The 18,179-nt window shown below is 43.8% G+C and overlaps 1 protein-coding gene across 1 annotated transcript in view; it reads left to right on the top strand.

The window, feature by feature from the left end:
- Positions 1-14,267, top strand: part of sfmbt2 (Scm like with four mbt domains 2) — a 91,838-nt gene extending 77,571 nt beyond the window's left edge. The window contains exons 17-21 of the mRNA XM_083652245.1: positions 1,217-1,392; positions 1,561-1,760; positions 4,444-4,710; positions 9,248-9,376; positions 9,942-14,267. Of these exons, the coding sequence (XP_083508371.1) occupies positions 1,217-1,392; positions 1,561-1,760; positions 4,444-4,710; positions 9,248-9,376; positions 9,942-10,082 (913 nt within the window). The 3' untranslated portion in view covers positions 10,083-14,267. The remainder of the gene's footprint in view (positions 1-1,216; positions 1,393-1,560; positions 1,761-4,443; positions 4,711-9,247; positions 9,377-9,941) is intronic.
- The last annotated feature ends 3,912 nt before the right edge of the window (positions 14,268-18,179 follow it).

The following is an 18,179-nucleotide window of genomic DNA, read 5'->3' as shown; positions in this document are numbered from 1 at the left end:
GTTGAACTGAATAGACTCTGAGCCACAAGCTCCAGGTTGAACTGAATATACTCTGAGCCACAAGCTCCAGGTTGAACTGAATAGACTCTGAGCCACAAGCTCCAGGTTGAACTGAATAGACTCTGAGCCACAAGCTCCAAGTTGAACTGAATAGACTCTGAGCCACAAGCTCCAGGTTGAACTGAATAGACTCTGAGCCACAAGCTCCAGGTTGAACTGAATAGACTCTGAGCCACAAGCTCCAGGTTGAACTGAATAGACTCTGAGCCACAAGCTCCAGGTTGAACTGAATAGACTCTGAGCCACAAGCTCCAGGTTGAACTGAATAGACTCTAAGCCACAAGCTCCAGGTTGAACTGAATAGAATCTGAGCCACAAGCTCCAGGTTGAACTGAATAGACTCTAAGCCACAAGCTCCAGGTTGAACGGAATAGACTCTGAGCCACAAGCTCCAAGTTGAACTGAATAGACTCTGAGCCACAAGCTCCAGGTTGAACTGAATATACTCTGAGCCACAAGCTCCAGGTTGAACTGAATAGACTCTGAGCCACAAGCTCCAGGTTGAACTGAATAGACTCTGAGCCACAAGCTCCAAGTTGAACTGAATAGACTCTGAGCCACAAGCTCCAGGTTGAACTGAATAGACTCTGAGTCACAAGCTCCAGGTTGAACTGAATAGACTCTGAGCCACAAGCTCCAGGTTGAACTGAATAGACTCTGAGCCACAAGCTCCAGGTTGAACTGAATAGACTCTGAGTCACAAGCTCCAGGTTGAACTGAATAGACTCTAAGCCACAAGCTCCAGGTTGAACTGAATAGACTCTAAGCCACAAGCTCCAGGTTGAACTGAATAGACTCTGAGCCACAAGCTCCTGGTTGAACTTGTCCTGAATAGACTCTGAGCCACAAGCTCAAGGTTGAACTTGTCCTTGAGTGCTACAAACAGATCGGCTTGCCTTTCCTAACCTTAGCCATTAGTTGGGAGATTGACAAAATTGACCCTGCATCAGCATCAACAGACAACTGGGCTCTCCAGGATAGCCCTCATCAACTGGATGATCTGACTTCACGCAATCATCGTTCACCGTCATCTACTTTGATGGATTACAGATAGTTTAATGATCCTTTGTTCTCATAAATAAAATTGTAATCGCTGTCTGGCCGGTGGCTGACAATGTCACGCCGCTCCCTCCCTGCTCTCTGCCCCTCTCCTCAGATACAAAGGCAAAACCTATCGCTCCACTATCCGCATCGTCCGCCTCGCCGAGCAGATCCCAGACTTCTGCCGCAAGATGTGTGTGAAGCTGCAGTGCTGCCCCAATCTCTTCAGCCCCGTCCTCGTCACCGACAAGTGCCCCGAGAACTGCTCCGTACAGACAAAGACCAAATACAGTAAGTGTCAGTTTTGCGTCGGGGCGCAATTACACACATCACTTCCCATGCCGCAATTTAATTATGAAGAACACCCCCAAATCAAAACTTGTGATGCTACAAAGTGTATAATTGCCAGCTGAGTTTTGTTTTGGGCGCATTGTTTTCAACATCTGTTTGCGTCCCCAGCCTATTACTATCATGGGAAGAAGAGGAAGCTGTCCAAGCCAGTGGGAGGGGAGGAGCCTGCAGAGGGAGAGCTGGCCAAGCCCACGCGCCGCAGGAAGAAGAGGAAAGCTATCTTTGTGCAGAAGAAGAGGCGCTCCTCCGCTGTGGACTACACCCCTGCTGGCTCACCACAGGACTACACCCCTGCTGGCTCACCACAGGTCAGACAGCACTTCTTTACTTTTCCTCTTTTCTTTTCTTTTCTTTTCTTTTCTTTTCTTTTCTTTTCTTTTCTTTTCTTTTCTTTTCTTTTCTATCCTTCCTTTCCTTTCCTTTCCTTTCCTTCCTGACTTCCTTTGATTGTGTCACTAGGCGCCCGGGAGGCTTCTGCTCCAGTGACAGGCGCAAACTGGCGAGGGTGGAGTGTTTACCGCCATGATTGAGTGCATAAATAAAAACAAACACATCCCCAAGTGTAACAGATGCAGTGAGAAGAGAAGCGTCACAGCTGATGACTGTAGTTCAGTGTAACTGATCACAGAATCATGACTAGGGATGTAACAATATACCGTTTTAAGGTCTAGTTCACCGCGATATCAAGCAATCATGGTTATCGTACCGTAAGGTTTCCCTACAATACCGTACCCACAATATGTTGCGCAATATGCACAGCACTGCATGCCAGTACAAATAAGTTCATAAAGGAGGAGCCCTGTGTAAACGTTCTCATATTGGTTTCAGTATCGGTTCAATAAAGCAATGCTTTTCTTCAAAGCAAAGTACTTGTTAGTTTGATGGTTTGTTTGTTTGTTTTGATGGGTCATAGTATGTTTGGGTGGGTGGGGGTGGAGAAAAGATTTCTTCCGTGATTTCTTCCGTACTATGGAATTCCATATCGTTACATTCCTAATCATGACCATGATTAGTCTGGACCAATTGGTTAAGCATGATGAGTTTGAGGGCGTCCGGGTAGTGTATAGCGGTAGATTCCCTGCCTACCAACACAAGGGTTGCAGGTTCGCGCCCCCACGTTACCTCCGGCTTGGTCAGGCGTCCATACAGGCATGATTGGATGTGTCTGCGGGTGAGAAGCCGGATTAGGGGTACTGTATGTGTCGTGGTCACTGACTGCACTAGCGCCTCCTCTGGTCGGTCAGGGCACCTGTTCGGGGCGGAAGGGAACTGGTGGGAATTAGCATGATCCTCCCACGTGCTACGTCCTGCCGGTGAAGCTCCCTGCTGTGAGGTGAAGAGAAGTGGCTGGCAACTGCGCATGTGTCAGAGGAAGCACGATGCTAGTCTCGGCTCTCCCCAGATCGGCAGAGGGGGGTGGAGCAGCGCCCGGGGCAGCAGGGGGAAATTGGCCAAGTACAATTGGGGAGAAAAAATTTCTTATATTAACTCATTGAGTGCCACGGACGTCGATCGACGTCAAAGTAAATAGTGACTAGGGATGGGCATCGAATTTCGAATTTTCGAATAATCGTTGTTATTATCAAGGTCGACTTTTATTATTGAAATTCAAAATTCGTTTATTGAATTTTTTTTATTTTTATTTTTTTTTGTGAGTGAAATGTTGCATTGTCTCCCCTGATTCTAAGTATAGTCGAATCGCTTGGTTTGAGCAAGTAAAACAATTTTTATAAGCAACCTCTCCCTCTTCATGGGATTTCATCCGCCATTCATTTTTCCATAAACCTTGCTTAAAATGCTTATTAAAAAATGTTACTTGCTCAAACCAAGCGATTCGACTATACTTAGAATTAGGGGAGACAATGCAACATTTCACTCACAAAAAAAAAAAAAAAAAAAATTACATTTTATTTTTATTTTCGAATTTCGATTAAAAGTCGACTTTGGCCAGCGAATTTCGAATAGTGTTTTTGCTAGAAATGCCCATCCCTAATAGTGACGTAGAGTGCCACGGACGTCGATCGATGTCAAATGCGTTTTTTGACGGTGGGACGTGGATCAAAGCCTCCTGGATCTCCTGTACAAATATTGTAGCTTTTGGAGGTGTATAACCTATTTTACAGACCCATTAGGTGGCGACAGTGCTCTCCAGATTAGAGGAAGGTCCGGAAAACTGCAGGAAAAACCCCTGTGATCAAAGAGAAACCGCTCATGCTGCAGCCAGAGCCATATAGATGGCTCTGACTGCAGCTTGGCTGCAGCTGATGTTGGCTGCCAACATCAGTCAATCCGCGCACACAACTGAGCTCCTCTGCCTCTGTCTGTCTGTCTGCATAGTTTCTTCACACGATTAGCCGCCAGAAAGGCAGCACCCGACGCCGAAGGGCCAAACCTTTCCATGCAGTCCGGTTTGCCATTTCCTTGTCGCGCTGGGAGCCGCCGCAAAAAAACGGAGCCCTCCGAAAATAGACTGGGTGCGTGTGGGGAGGAGTTTGCAGCTGAGGGGGGGAGAGGGGGGTGGGGCACGCATGCACCACATAACTACACCACGTCACTACATCAGAAAATATTATCTTCAGACTCAGAATGTGCTTGAAATGCTGCATTTCACAAAAGGCGGAATAACTCAGCTTCTAATTTGAAGTGTCTTTTTGCTCAAAACAGCCTATCTTCTACGGCTCATAACTAAAGAACGGAAAATGGGATCAATAAACTTTTTTTTGCAGATGATAGAAGAGAGTCTCCTCGTTCTTTGTGCGTGTTCGCTGTTTACATAGTTATATCACACAGTATTCTGTGGGCCTCGAGATATCACTGAAAACGCTCTGAAACTCTGGCACTGGGAGCGTCCGTTCTCCAAAAGTGGCTGGCACTCAATGAGTTAAAAAATAATATAAGAAAAAAGCATGAGGAGTTTGGACTCTGACCATATGAAGCCAAAGCAAAACAAGCTCTCTCCGACTCACAGCCCCTCTCTCTTGCCTCCTTCAGGATAGTGATGATGAAGAGATGGAGCTGCAGTCGGGCAGTGAGGAGGGCACCAGTTCGGAGCCGCACGAGGACGCCACAGACGCCTCGTCGGTGGAGGTGGCCAGCAGCCGGCCGCGCCGCGCTATCACGCTGCGCCGGGCACTCAGCGCGGGTGCTGCCCCGGCCAGACGCCAGGGTCCTGAAGCCCGCAGGAGGTCCACACGCAGCCTGTCCGCCTACAACCAGAACAACAACAAATACCAGCCCCCCACAGGACAGGACGTGCAGGTGAGAGGGAGGACAGGGCAGAAGTCACAAGTCACAAGTACCCTGGAGCAAGACACTGAGCTAGTTGGGCTGCCCATAGCTCTTTTCTTTTCTTTTTTTGACTAGGTTTGACCCATTGAGATCAAGGATCTCTTTTACAACACAAAACACATAGAAAACACGTAGATTTGATTAACATTAAAATGATTAGACAACCTGGTTTCAATAGACACCATAGCTTTAAAATATTTCAGGGTTACTAAGCTATGAAGTTTCAATTAAATTTTAGGGATAGCACTTTACAATAAGGGTACATAAATGAAGGGTTAGTTCATGCTTAATAGTGATTAACTATCCCTAACTAACCCTTAATTAACAGTTAACTAATGTGTCTCGCAATCATTTACTAACAGTGTTCGTGTTAACTAAGTGTGTGTGTGTGTGTGTGTGTGTGTGCGCGCATGCATGCGTGCGTGCGTATATATATATATATATAGATATATATAGATAGGTAAGCATTCACTTTATTATAATGCAATATTGCAATATATTATTATAATGCAATAATGCAATATTAACTCATTGAGTGCCAGCCACTTTTGGAAAACGAATGCTCCCAGCCCTTTCAGAGCGTTTTCAGTGATTTCTCAAGACCCACAGAATATTGTGTGATATTACTATGTAAACACCAAACACGCCCAAAGAATGATGAGACTATCTTGTATCATCAGCAAAAAAAAGTTTATTCATATAATTTTCCGTTCTTTAGTTATCAGCAGTAGAATATAGGTTGGTTTCAGCAAAAACAGACGTTTCAAACTAGAAGCTGAGATAATGAGCCTTTTGTGAAATGAAGCATTTCAAGCACATCACTGACTCTGAAGCTAATATTTTCTGATGTAGTCAATCAATCAATCAATCAATCAGTTTAATACATGTCCCAGAAGGGCACTTTGGTTCACATCAGACAGTAGTGGATAATTACAACATCATTACTAGTTTGAGATTAGTAATAACGGCACACTTCAGAATTGAGATACATTATTACTAGTTTTAAAGTAATAAAGGCGCACTTCAATATTATACAATACATAAACATTTGTTGCATTATGTACAGATTCCAAAGGACCATCTACTGCCCTCAGCCGGGTCGCCGCGTGCGCAGCACCACCGTTGCACTAGCTCCTCAAACAACGCAAGTGGCTCGCTGTCATCAGCGCCAGATGGATGAATGTATCGGAGGAAGGGGGGGTGGGGGGGGGTGGATGATGCAAGAGCTGTCAGGGAACAAGGCGGGGGGTTTGGGGGGGAAGAGCTCAGTTGCAGACGAAATATCAGGAGAGCTGCGTCCTTGGCAGTACGAGAGTCCAGATTAGGATAAAATGTTTTGGTTGCCTGGAATTCCTTTCGGTCACACAGACCAGGGTCACACAGACCAGAAAGTCAACAGCAGGTGTCAAGTCTCTGATTCCCAACTTAGTTCATATTCTCCTTATTGCAGATCAGTGGAATTTCTATGATATATCCAGATATAATCAATTTTTCACAGTTCAAATTCACAGTTCAAATTCACTGACCGCCCATCTCAATTTTCATGACGTCACAGCCTAGGGTCAATCGCTGTTGTCTTCCCGTATCCCGCGGCGAAAGATCCGTCTGGGCAGAGGGTGGGGGTTCCCCGGACCCCGCATTCCTCAAAGTTTAGTTGATTTGCGTTGAGAGACCAGCTTAGTAAATCCAATAAATCCATATTTGTCATTTCGAGTAGACGAATGCACCTCAAAAATAATTTCCTTCAATAAAACAAAGGAATTTTGATGGCAAAATAATATTTTTTAGCTGCAACCAGCAGCGCTGGCCCCTGCGTGCGCAGACCCTACACCTTCTTGCTGGTCTTGATTTACTGCTGGTGGGCATCAGATATTCTAGCTTGTGTTTGCCAATCTGTCCATCGAGCCTGCTGTCTGGGTCGGTGTTGTATGGTGCCCTGCGTGCCCCACCCCCCTCAACTGCAAACCCCTCCTCCGTGGGAGTGTCTCTGGTGGCTCTCTGCTCTGAATTTTCCGCTGCACGTTTCAAAGTGCGCTGGCTGCACCCAGCCTATTTTCACAGCGCTCGGCCGTTTTTGTCGCCGGCTCCCAGCGCTTCCAGCTGAGAATAATTTATCTTTTCAGAAAGACGCTGGTGTCGGGTGCTCCTTTTCTGGCAACTAATCATGTGGAGGGGCTATCGCAACAGACAGAAAGGCTCAATTGTGGGAGCAGATTGGCTACTGTTCACAGGCACAGCTAACGTTACAGCATGCATCGGTTTCCGTGTGCCCACGGCTTCTTCTCTGTTTTTTTCCTCACCTTTCTCTAATCTGGAGAGCACTGTCGCCACCTAATGGGTCCGTAAAATAGCTTATACACCTTCAACATCCCCCATATTTTTACAGGAGATGCATCAGGCTTTGATCCACGTCCCACCGTCCAAAAACGCAATTGACGACTTTAGTCGTCATTGGCACTCTACGTTACTATTTGAATTGACGACTTTAGTCGTCATTGGCACTCAATGAGTTAAGCATTAGTAAGAACTAACTAGCCATTAATTAATGTACCCTTATTGGAAGTTACTAGTTTTAAGCTTAACACATTCACTGCCAGCTGTTTTTTTTTTACTGTAGGTAGCTTCTGCCAGAGGGGTTTTTTGAGGATTCTGGCTAATCTTTCAAGACCTGAGGATTCTTTTCTGCTAAGATTTTGTGAACACAAAATATCTAAAAAGAACTAATAGAATGTGTGCTTTCTCTGTCTAAAAGAGTTAGTTTGTAGAGTTAGTAGTTATGTAGGCATTAGCACTTGAATACAGCATGGTTTCAGCGTCTGAAAATTTAAGCTGAGATAAATAGCTTTTTGTGAAATTCGATAGAACAGTCACTTTAACCATTCATTTTTGGCATCAGTAAGACGTCAGACATCTAAACAATAGTTTTGAACAGTAATTTCCTCCATAACAGCAGGAAACACCCCTCTCCTTCAAACTCCTCCCTCCGTGTGTGTTCTTCTTGGCTGCAGCGGGCGTGTCACAAGCTTGTTTCTGTTGCTGCTGTAACCTCGCGTCACCAGGCTCACTGCTTTGCTGCTGTGCCTGTCTGCTGGCGATCGTTGGGCAAGTCTGGATGGGCTCGCTCGTTTCTTGGAGTTTCGGTTGAGAGCTTTGATGAAGCTTTTGCGATTCTGGTCTTATTTATGCTGCGTGTTTCAAAGTGTGTTCCACCCGTAATCTATTATGCAAATTTGCAATCCCTCACCGCCAGGAATCAGCGCGACAGCGAAAGCGTTTTCGGCAATCCATTCTACAGTATGAGAATGGTTTCATCGCGCGTTCCCCTGCAGTTTTGGCTCTGCTTTTCTAGTCTGGGAGAGCACTGTCGCCACTTAGTGGGTCGGTGGAATGGGTTGTACACGTTCGGTGGCTCCAATATTTATATAAGAGATACATCTCTTATATAAATATTGGAGCCACCGAACGTGTACAACCCATTCCACCGACCCACTAAGTGGCGACAGTGCTCTCCTGACTAGAGGAAGGCAAGCAAAAAGCAGTGTGAGGAAGCCATTCTCATGAAAATGGATTGGCGAAAACGCTTTCGTTTTCGCGCTGATTGCTGGCGGTGCGGGATTGCAAATTTTGCATAATAGATTACGGGTGGAACACACTTTGAAACACGCAGCATAAATATGACCAGAATCGCAAAAGCTTCATCAAAGCTCTCAACCGAAACTCCAAGAAACGAGCGAGCCCATCCACTTGCACAGCGGCCGCCAGCAGACAGGCACAGTAGCAGCAAAGCAGTGAGCCTGGTGACGCGAGGTTACAGCAGCAACAGAAACGAGCTTGTGACACGCCCGCTGCAGCCAAGAAGAACACACACGGAGGGAGGAGTTTGAAGGAGAGGGGTGTTTCCTGCTGTTATGGAGGAAATGACTGTTCAAAACTATTGTTTAGATGTCTGACGTCTTACTGATGCCAAAAATGAATGGTTAAAGTGACTGTTCTATCGAATTTCACAAAAAGCCGTTTATCTCAGAATAAATTTTCAGACGCTGAAACCATGCTGTATTCAACTGCTAATGCTTACATAACTACTAACTCTACAAACTAACTCTTTTAGACAGAGAAAGCACACATTCTATTAGTTCTTTTGAGATATTGTGTGTTCACAAAATCCTAACAGAAACGAATCCTCGGCTCTTGAAAGATGAGCCAGAATCCTCAAAAAAAAACCTTGGCAGAAGCTAACTACAGTATTGAAAAATGGCTGGCAGTGAATGTGTTAACACGTCATTGGCAGTGAACGTGTTAACTGTATATTGTTCCATGCAGTAGATGCAGAACACCTGCATCTTTCTTTCTTAGTTCAGTTCAAAGTTTTGGAACAGCAAATCGTAGAATGTCCTGAGAAGGGAGAATCCCCATTCCCCCCCTCTAATATTTCAAGTTTAAAAGAGACGATAAGTAAACAGGAATTTTTCCAAGAATGACTTTGTAAATCAAAATCTATGTGTGTCAGGTGGAGGGGGTAGAGGAGGAGGGCCAGCTTTTTCTGGAGAGGAACCCTCTGGAGTGGAGCGTAGACGAAGTCGTCCAGTTCATCAACTCTACTGACTGTGCCTCCCTGGCCAACATCTTCCAGGAGCAGGTACGTACTGTACACAAACACACACACATGCACACGCACACATACACACCATAGACAGTATATATGGACGCAGCATCTGTGACTTCACCCATTGGATGTAGACGACATCCTCGAGTTTGACATTTTGACTCTCGCCATCTTGTTTTGTTTTGTTTTGTTTTAGTTTTTTGCCAGAGCTGCAGCTCCACCTGCTATTTGTCCGTGATCAGTGAGCTGCGCAATCACTGGGCAGGCGACCTGTCAATCACGGCCCAAAACATAGCCTGCTTTATGGTCTATTTTACTCTAAATGGAACCATACTTGACAAAATGAACGCCACGCTGTATTGAAGAAGACAATAATAAAGTTGGCTTCACCACTGCGTCTGTGCGCCATGGGCTTAAAGGTTTGCGTTAGTTCACAATTGAAAGGTAATGCAGATCAGTTATCGGCTGTTTCAGTCCAAAAAACATTGATATCAGTGTTCAAAAATCCACCGGTCAAACCCTGGTCTCTCTTTCTTTCTTTCTTTCTCTCTCTCTCTCTCTCACCAAACGTTTCATGTCTCCCCTCCTCGATCTGCAGGACATCGACGGGCAGGCCCTGCTGCTGCTGACCCTGCCCACGGTGCAGGAGTGCATGGACCTAAAGCTCGGTCCGGCCATTAAACTGTGCCACCAGATAGAGCGCGTCAAAGTTGCCTTCTACAGACAGTACGCCAACTGACCGGCCTGCGCTAACCACACACATTTCACCCACCGGTCACCCACTGACCGCCCACTGACCGCCCACTCCGCCCCACTGTGGCGCGCGACCCGGACATTTTGGATTAGGCGTTTCCCGGCGGAGACTACTTCGGGCTCCTTTGGAAATTCTGAATTTTGTGGACTTTTTTTAGCACTGAACTAAGTGATGGCAGAGTCATGTGTGGAGGAGCTGAAGGATTGAGTTCCGGAGGCGAGATGAACGACCCACATAGGGTTGGTCGGCACCATCTTGGGGGATTCACTTTCATAGTTATTTTTGACAAGGTATACACCCCTAGAGTTAGAAAATATGTGATAGCATATTAGCATTGCATTGGTGGCCTCCAAATGCGTGTTATCACTCGATTTATAACCCCATGCAAAACACACTTTTCAAACCTTTTAGTCGAAGGACTTAGGGGAGTCGAAGGACTTAGGGAGCAAATCAAGTCTAAAAGCACCAAATTTGGCCCAGATGTAGCCAAGGGCATGCTCTAAGGATTTAGCAAGAGCAGCCAAGCCGGCAAACAGTGGGGTCACCATGGCAGCCAGATCCAATATGGCCACCGCCCGAGAAAGACGGTGGACTAGAAATGCAAACTTGGTGTCTATTTAAGGTTTTTTGGCCATCAGAAACACGTTGCTATAGAGACAGTCGGATTCGGGATTCTAGAGCAAAACACAAGACGTCTGTTCAGATGTGCGTTTACAGCGGTGGTTAAATCCCCGATCGTGTCTGCCTGGGCTGGGCTAGCAGCTAAATTCTAAATTTGCTGAATGGATAGAACGGGGGATTTACCCCACCCTGACCATGCCCCCAGCCAGGCTGAGCCAGCTAACCCAGCGTCTATGACGAGACATCGTCTCAACCTATGCTTATCTTTACGATTGTGTGTGTGTGTGTGGGGGGGGGACCCCTAATTTGCATATTTCCAAGATGATGGCTACCCGAAAATTTGTTTTACCATAACCTTTGAATCTTTTGGCAAAGTTGGTGCCAATGTTGTGCTTTTTGTGCATTGAAAACACATTGTAATACTCAGATTTACGATTTAATCTATCTAGAGCACTCTAATTTGCATATTAGGCTACCAATATAGACGCTATCCCAAAAATGTTACATACCTTTTCACCCAGATTGAATGTAGAGTTGTAAGAAAGAGTTGAGATCAAACTGGTGAAAACAAACAACCTATGTGTATCTTACAGTAGAACCAATTCCCATTGATACAGCTAATATCCTCAGCATAAATTTGAAAAACTATCAATACTGACCAAAAGTGTTTAGAATGTGAACAAAATAACAGAAACAAAAAAAAAACAGAACAAAATATTACAAGTGCTAGGTGCCTATATGTACAAGTTTTAGTACTTACGTCCAGTGGGGGGGTGGTTAAGTAACACGTGCTCAGTGTTTTTGATTTAGCAGGGCGACTTCTTTTGGATAAAAGCTGTTCAGTTGACGAGCAATCTGGGAACCCGGAGTCTATCAGTCTATAACTGACAGAACATGAGCTAGGTTCCAAACGGTTCCCTAGCAACACAATTCTATGAAAACCGTCTATATCCTTATCACACAACCAGAAGAATCAAATAGTGTTGTCTTGAGCCTCATTGTTTGACAGGTACCCATACAGGTACACATATCGGGGTGCAACAGACTCCAGCTTTACAGCATTTGAAGCGCCCACTACACGAGGAGGATGGAACAGGCTTTACTGGCATCTGCAAGATGCGTCCAGTAAGGTTCCCAAGTCTTCATGGAGTCCTTTTGACATGCTGAAACCATGCAGCTTGGGTTGGAGGCAGGTTCTCGAGAGACTTGGTAGAGTTTGAGAAAAGCTGTTGTCCGGCTTCATCTACTCTGCTGGAGCCACAGCTCTTGCTGTACATGACGACCATACGCTCAAGTCTTCGGACATGGACATCTGAGTCGATCTGTTCAGGCTCCAAGGTTGTATTGAATTCATCAAGCACTGAAGGCTTGCACTTATTGTAGGTAATTCTAATGAAATTAAGCCTACTTAGCATGTTGGAACTTGTTTTTATATTTATTGAACGGTGCGTGGAGAAATATCACAAAATCACCAGCGTAAAAAGGTTACCATAAACGTCTCTAAGCACACCAAGCCGCAACGGAGCTGAGGCTGATATTGTCATACACGCCAGAAGAATACATCTGAGCAATTTAATGGGATAGCATACACACAGATATAATTCCTGTCTAGGCTACTCGTATGGGGCAGTATTATAAAAGGCTATTAACTTGCACATCCACACAAATCTGTGATTTTGTCCTTGCTGCATTTTGCAGCTGCAACTGTGGTGCTTTTGGCCTGTATGATGTGATTAAAATCTTCATATTTTTTCCAACATTATAGTTTGTCCTGTATGAAATATGCCAGCCACTCTGTTGCCAATGTGACCACAAACTAGGCTATTTTATCAATGAAAACTATGCCCACCGTGTCGATTCAAAAGTTATAGTCAAACAAAAAATTCTGCCGATGGACACTGTATTTGGCTGCCATGGTAACCTCGGGGGTCACCGGTTCGGCCCTGGGCTACATCTGGGCCAAATTGGTTCTTTTAGACTTGATTTGCATGAATTTAGCCTCATATGTCCCTAAGTCCCTTGACTAATAGGTTCAAAAAGTGTGTTTTGCATGGTGTCATAAATCGAGTGATAACACACATTTGGAGGCCACAGCTGCAATGCTATCCCATATTTTCTAACTCTAGGGGTTTATACCTTGCCAAAAATCATTATGAAAGTTATAGTAATCCCCCAAAATGGTACCGGTGGCCCCAGTTTTTTGGCCCTGGATCACGGCCTAATAGACTTCCGTCTGCCGGCGCTGGCAGAGCAGAACACAATGAAGCCGGTTCCTTATGCTTTACCAATCTGTGAAGAAGTTATTTTGAGAAGCTGAGGACTCATTTCAGAAGACATTTTATTTTGTATTTATTATATACTTTCCATTTGCAGACATTTTCTTTGCGATAGAGAAGCATCATAGCGTTTAAGTTATTTTCGGTTGTTATTGGCCATTATCAATTAAAGGATTTCCCCCCTTTTGTGTGACATAATTGGTTTCTGATCAAATATAATGGGGAAACTATTTAACAACCCAAGAAGTAATATATTTGAAATATTTATTGTTATCCTTATTTATGGAGTATAGATGGGGGGTATTTAGCATAATGCTAATGTTAACTCCTCTTTTCAATTGAGACAAACCCTGAAGGATGTGTATTAATTTATTTCATGAATAGAAACCAACAATTGCATTCATTTAGATTTAGATTCATATTTTACTTGTGTTGCTATAGGAACAGGGCGAGGCCTCCCACATGTCCACTCAGAGAATATAACACCCTCTATATTTGAACCCAGTTATGCACTCTGCTCATTGTTACAATCACATGAAACAATCATTTAAGCTATTTTGTGTCCATCTATGCAAATGTGTTGCAGATATTTTTGATAAATAAGAAAATAAATTTCTACTGATTTTTATCTGTTATTGTCCTGTACCTTCTTTTACTATGAGAACTACTCACTATGCTGCTGCACTATGTATTCAAAATACTAAAACTTGTAACTGTATTCCATTAGGTTACATAGAGTACGGTAATAAATAATCTACTGTGTGATTATAGATACTTGTGAATGCAGGTGTTTCTTATAGGACAGGGGTTTCAAAGTGGGAGGTGGGCCTCCCCAGGGGGGCTCCAAGCAGTTTCACTGAATGGAAGTGAAAATTAGTTATTAAAAAGGGGATCATAGAATAGCCTAAATGTGTGTGATTTGGTTAACGAGATACAGTAGCTTTGGGGAATTTGACAGTTTTCCCCACTTTCCCAGAGTCAGAAACTAATAAATGACTTGACTCTGAGACACACTTTTGATGTATTTGGTGCAGTATGTCAAACAGCAATATCCGGCTATCTTGGCTCAATTGTTGAGTGTCTATGGGATCAAACATAATCATGGTCCCATGGGCATCCAGGATTTGAGCGAGGGGGGCTCCTTTTTCCGAGCTTTGTCTGGGGAGAGGCCCACAGTTTCACTTTGAAAACCCCTGGTCTAGGAATACTTGAAGCGAAAGTGAAAGACTCAGGAGGCAATTTAAATAGCGGCAGCCCTTCTCAGTCTATATAATGTGGCACAGAAGAAAACTTGTGTTTGTATGCAAACCTGAAATAAATGTTGTGGACTTTGTAATTTTTCTCTTTTTGTTACCTATATCTTTCTATCTCAGATGTGGCAAAATAACTGAAAGTAACCAGAAAATGTCACTGATAATAATGTTGTTGATGGAACTCATAACTGTTCTCTATTGAAATACAATTTTAAAGTACAGGGAGTGGATATCCACACACTGGAATACAGCTCCAAATATTTATTGACTACACAAAAAACACTGAAACACTGGCCACTAGTGAATGACCTATGTGCTATAACCTGCTTAATTGACTGACACCTGTTGTGTCACGATCTCTTCTGGGTGCACCATGGGACCTAAAGAATTTCATTCCCCGTTAATTTGTCCAAAATCCTTTACTTGGTCAAACCAAGCGATTCAGTTATATTCAGAATCTGGAGAGACAATAGAACATTTCACTCAGATCTTAAAAAGTATTGTTTTTTGTTTTTACACCCCCCGGACTGACTACTAAAACTTGTAACTGTATTCCATTAAGTTAGATACAGTACGGTAAAAAATAACAACCGGGGAAAATCGAATTTAAAAAAAAATCTCCTGTTTATTTTTTTATTTTTGCGTGAAATGTTTTATGGTCACGATTCAGTAAGTAACAGGTTGGCTTGGTTTCAGCCTCAAAACTCATAAGGATTTTTCAAAATGTATATGGAGAAAATGAATGGGAAATGCACTTGTGGGACAAGAGACATCACGTGACTATTCAGCTCTATTCATGATTTATTGTTTTTATTAGCAAAATTAACATTCAAACCAATGGGAAATGCAGACATAGAAATTGACAGCCATGCAGTTTTCACCAACCGCCATTTTTTTCTTTTTTTTTTACAATTCCAAGGTCTTTGGTCCAGGATGAGAGCATGATTTTTTGTTGGAAACATGTTTTTAGGAACTATTTTTCCTACAGGGTGACAGGAAATGGCCCTGACATGGTTAAATAAAAACAATAAGAAACAATTGGGCAGATTTCAAGCCCGTTCAGACTAACGTTGCACACATTGGGGGCAATACTGTACTGTACAAAACTACACAAAATGTACCATACAGTACAGCTCTTTCAGACCTTTCACCAATCTGTTTGGTGATGTCCATCTCGCGTGTTATGCACACTCAATTCCTAGCTCGCCCGAGCTAGCGAGCCCGCCCTGCAGCTCGCTGAGCCCGCCCTGCAGCTTGCATACGCAGTCCATGCAGATCACATCACTCCGACTAGGTCCCACTTCCTTCTCCGGAGCCTTATGCACTTCCATCCTTTCTTTGTTTCTTTCCCCACTTCTGAACAGCCTCAGCATATAACTTCCCTTCTTCTCTGATCTTGTTCACTTCCCTTTCCTTCTTTCTTCGTGGACACTGGGCAGACCCCGCATCATGATTCCCCTCACAGTGTAGGCACTTGGCTTCCTCCTTCTTTACATTACACATTTCTAACTCTCTACCCCCTGAATCAACAGAATCACTCACATCCTTCCATTTCCTTTTCCCATCCTTGCTACCAAGGCCTCCCGCATCCTCCATGTCACCCACATTCTCCTCCTCCTTTTTCTCATCCCCCTCCTTCTTCGCTGTTCTCCCCATGCTCTCTGCCACTCCTGTCTCCTTAGGGCAATCAGCCTTAGGGCAATTAATCTGCCCTAATTAAAAAATCTGGCTCCATCAGGTCACCCGCACGGGTGCTCTTTACACTTCCTGAAAGTTGCAACCCGATTGCACGTAAAACAGCATACCTGTGGCGGCCAAAATTCTTGAAACAAACAAACAGACAGACAGACAGACAGAGTCCACGTTGCCAAATTTATATAGATAGAGAGATAGAGAGATAGAGAGATAGAGAGATAGATAGATAGATAGATAGATAGATAGATAGATGTATTGGAAAATTGTAATCCTGCTAGTAATCCAAATTCTTACTCAATGTAACTGTAATCTTGATATTTTTTCTCAAACTGTAAGGGATTACAGTTACCATACATGTAATCCGCTACTCCCCAAGCCTAGAAAATAACAGACCTCTGAATGGCGTGATTGACCAATCAAAATCGAGTATTCAACAGGGCTGTGTAATAAAACACTATACATCTGATGACGGAGCCATTAGCGGTTCACCGTCTATTGGCAGAGCACTTCCTTCTGGAGCACTAAAACCAATTACCCCCTCTGTAGTGCGAGCTGTTTCATGTAGACCCATAATTGAAGGTAATGCTGCGTTAGTCATGCATGCAGTTACATGAGCTGATATGCTGATTCATTTGCAATGTTCTCTGTGTAACATTATCTAATAGAAATTCATCAAGTCTCTGTACGGCTGCAGTTGAATTAATTTAATGGCACTTGCACACAGACACACTCTCTCTCACACACACACACACACACACACACACACACACACACACACGCAACTCTGACACTTTGTATTGAGACAGTCTGAAAAGCTGCTACCTTATACTGTTGCCTGGCAACCTCATATCAAACGTCCACTTTGCATGATTTCCCCCTGTTGTTTGTGAATACAAACGAAGTCATGACAGCAGAGCCATTTAAAAGAGATCACACTGCTTCACTCAATTGATCTTTCATATTTGCTTCACTGATATTAAATATCCACAAGGTTAGACGGATGGAGGTAGCGGTTTGCTAATACAGCAGTCCAATGTTGGATTTCCGGATATATGTATGCCTGTACCACAAAAGAAAGAAAGAAAAAGAAAGAAAGAAAGAGAAAGAAAGAAAGAAGAGGGAGGACAAGTCAGTTCTAGACGCTCGGCCCGGTGGCCAGTTCACCACTATAGTGATGTCATATATCACAAATGATGCCATAAATTGCTGATGATGTCACAGACAGTGATGAGGTCATACATCACAGACTATGTCATACATTTTGGCTCAGCCTGGTGGCCAGGTCACCATAGTGAAATCACAGATTATGTCATACATTTTGGCTCAGCCTGGTGGCCAGGTCACCATAGTGAAATCACAGATTATGTCATACATTTTGGCTCAGCCTGGTGGCCAGGTCACCATAGTGGCTATGGTGACGTCATATAGCACAGATGATGTGATATGTGTGGGGAGCGTACATTCTACGTGTATTCACACAATCCTTCAGAATAAAAGTCCAACACAATTCACACAGCCCCATGTGCCCACCACGTGTGAAGCTACAAACTGCACAGCTAGTGAGTGACTTGCTATCCATAGCTAATTATTAGACTTATGTAAATGTCCCAATACTAATAATGCATGAGAGTTTCAGTGAAATACACATACACAGGCATGCACATTGCACACACATTTCAGTTGAATAAAGCAATATTTATCTTCAAAGCAAAATATTTTTTCAATGGGCCATACATTTCATTAAAAGCCGGGGGATGAATTGGTAGGTAGATACTGAACCAAACTGATATTTCATACCGTTACATCCCTAATTGGATTTGGATGCAGTGTCCCTCTGATATGATATATGAATATGATGGAGCACCCCCCCCCCCGATCAAAGCTTTTCTTTGTCTTTGTTAAAGGAAAAGATCCCCCCCCCCCCACACACACACACACACAGAGAAAAGAAGAAGTTACTGGCAATACTTTCCACTTTCCACTACTAGGCCCATGTTGTTGTCATATTGCGTCATTGCGACATTTCCAGCAGCTGCAATGGAGTTTGATAGAAGGAAAAACATCAAAAGAGTGATCTATTCAAAATGGTAAAAGTCAGGTTTTGATGTCAGCAAAACAATCACACAGGGAGAAATCCACCATAAAAGAGGCGGAGAGCAATTTGTCCACAACAGCAGAGCAGAATGTTGTGTTTTCAGTCTGACTTGTTCCTGTCGCTATTAGGCCGTGACTCTCTC

The sequence above is a fragment of the Poromitra crassiceps genome (genome assembly GCF_964638095.1).
Source record: "Poromitra crassiceps genome assembly, chromosome: 2".
Classification (NCBI taxonomy): Eukaryota; Metazoa; Chordata; class Actinopteri; order Beryciformes; family Melamphaidae; genus Poromitra; species Poromitra crassiceps.
Note: the sequence above shows the minus strand (reverse complement) of the source record. Positions and strands in the feature narration are given on the sequence as shown.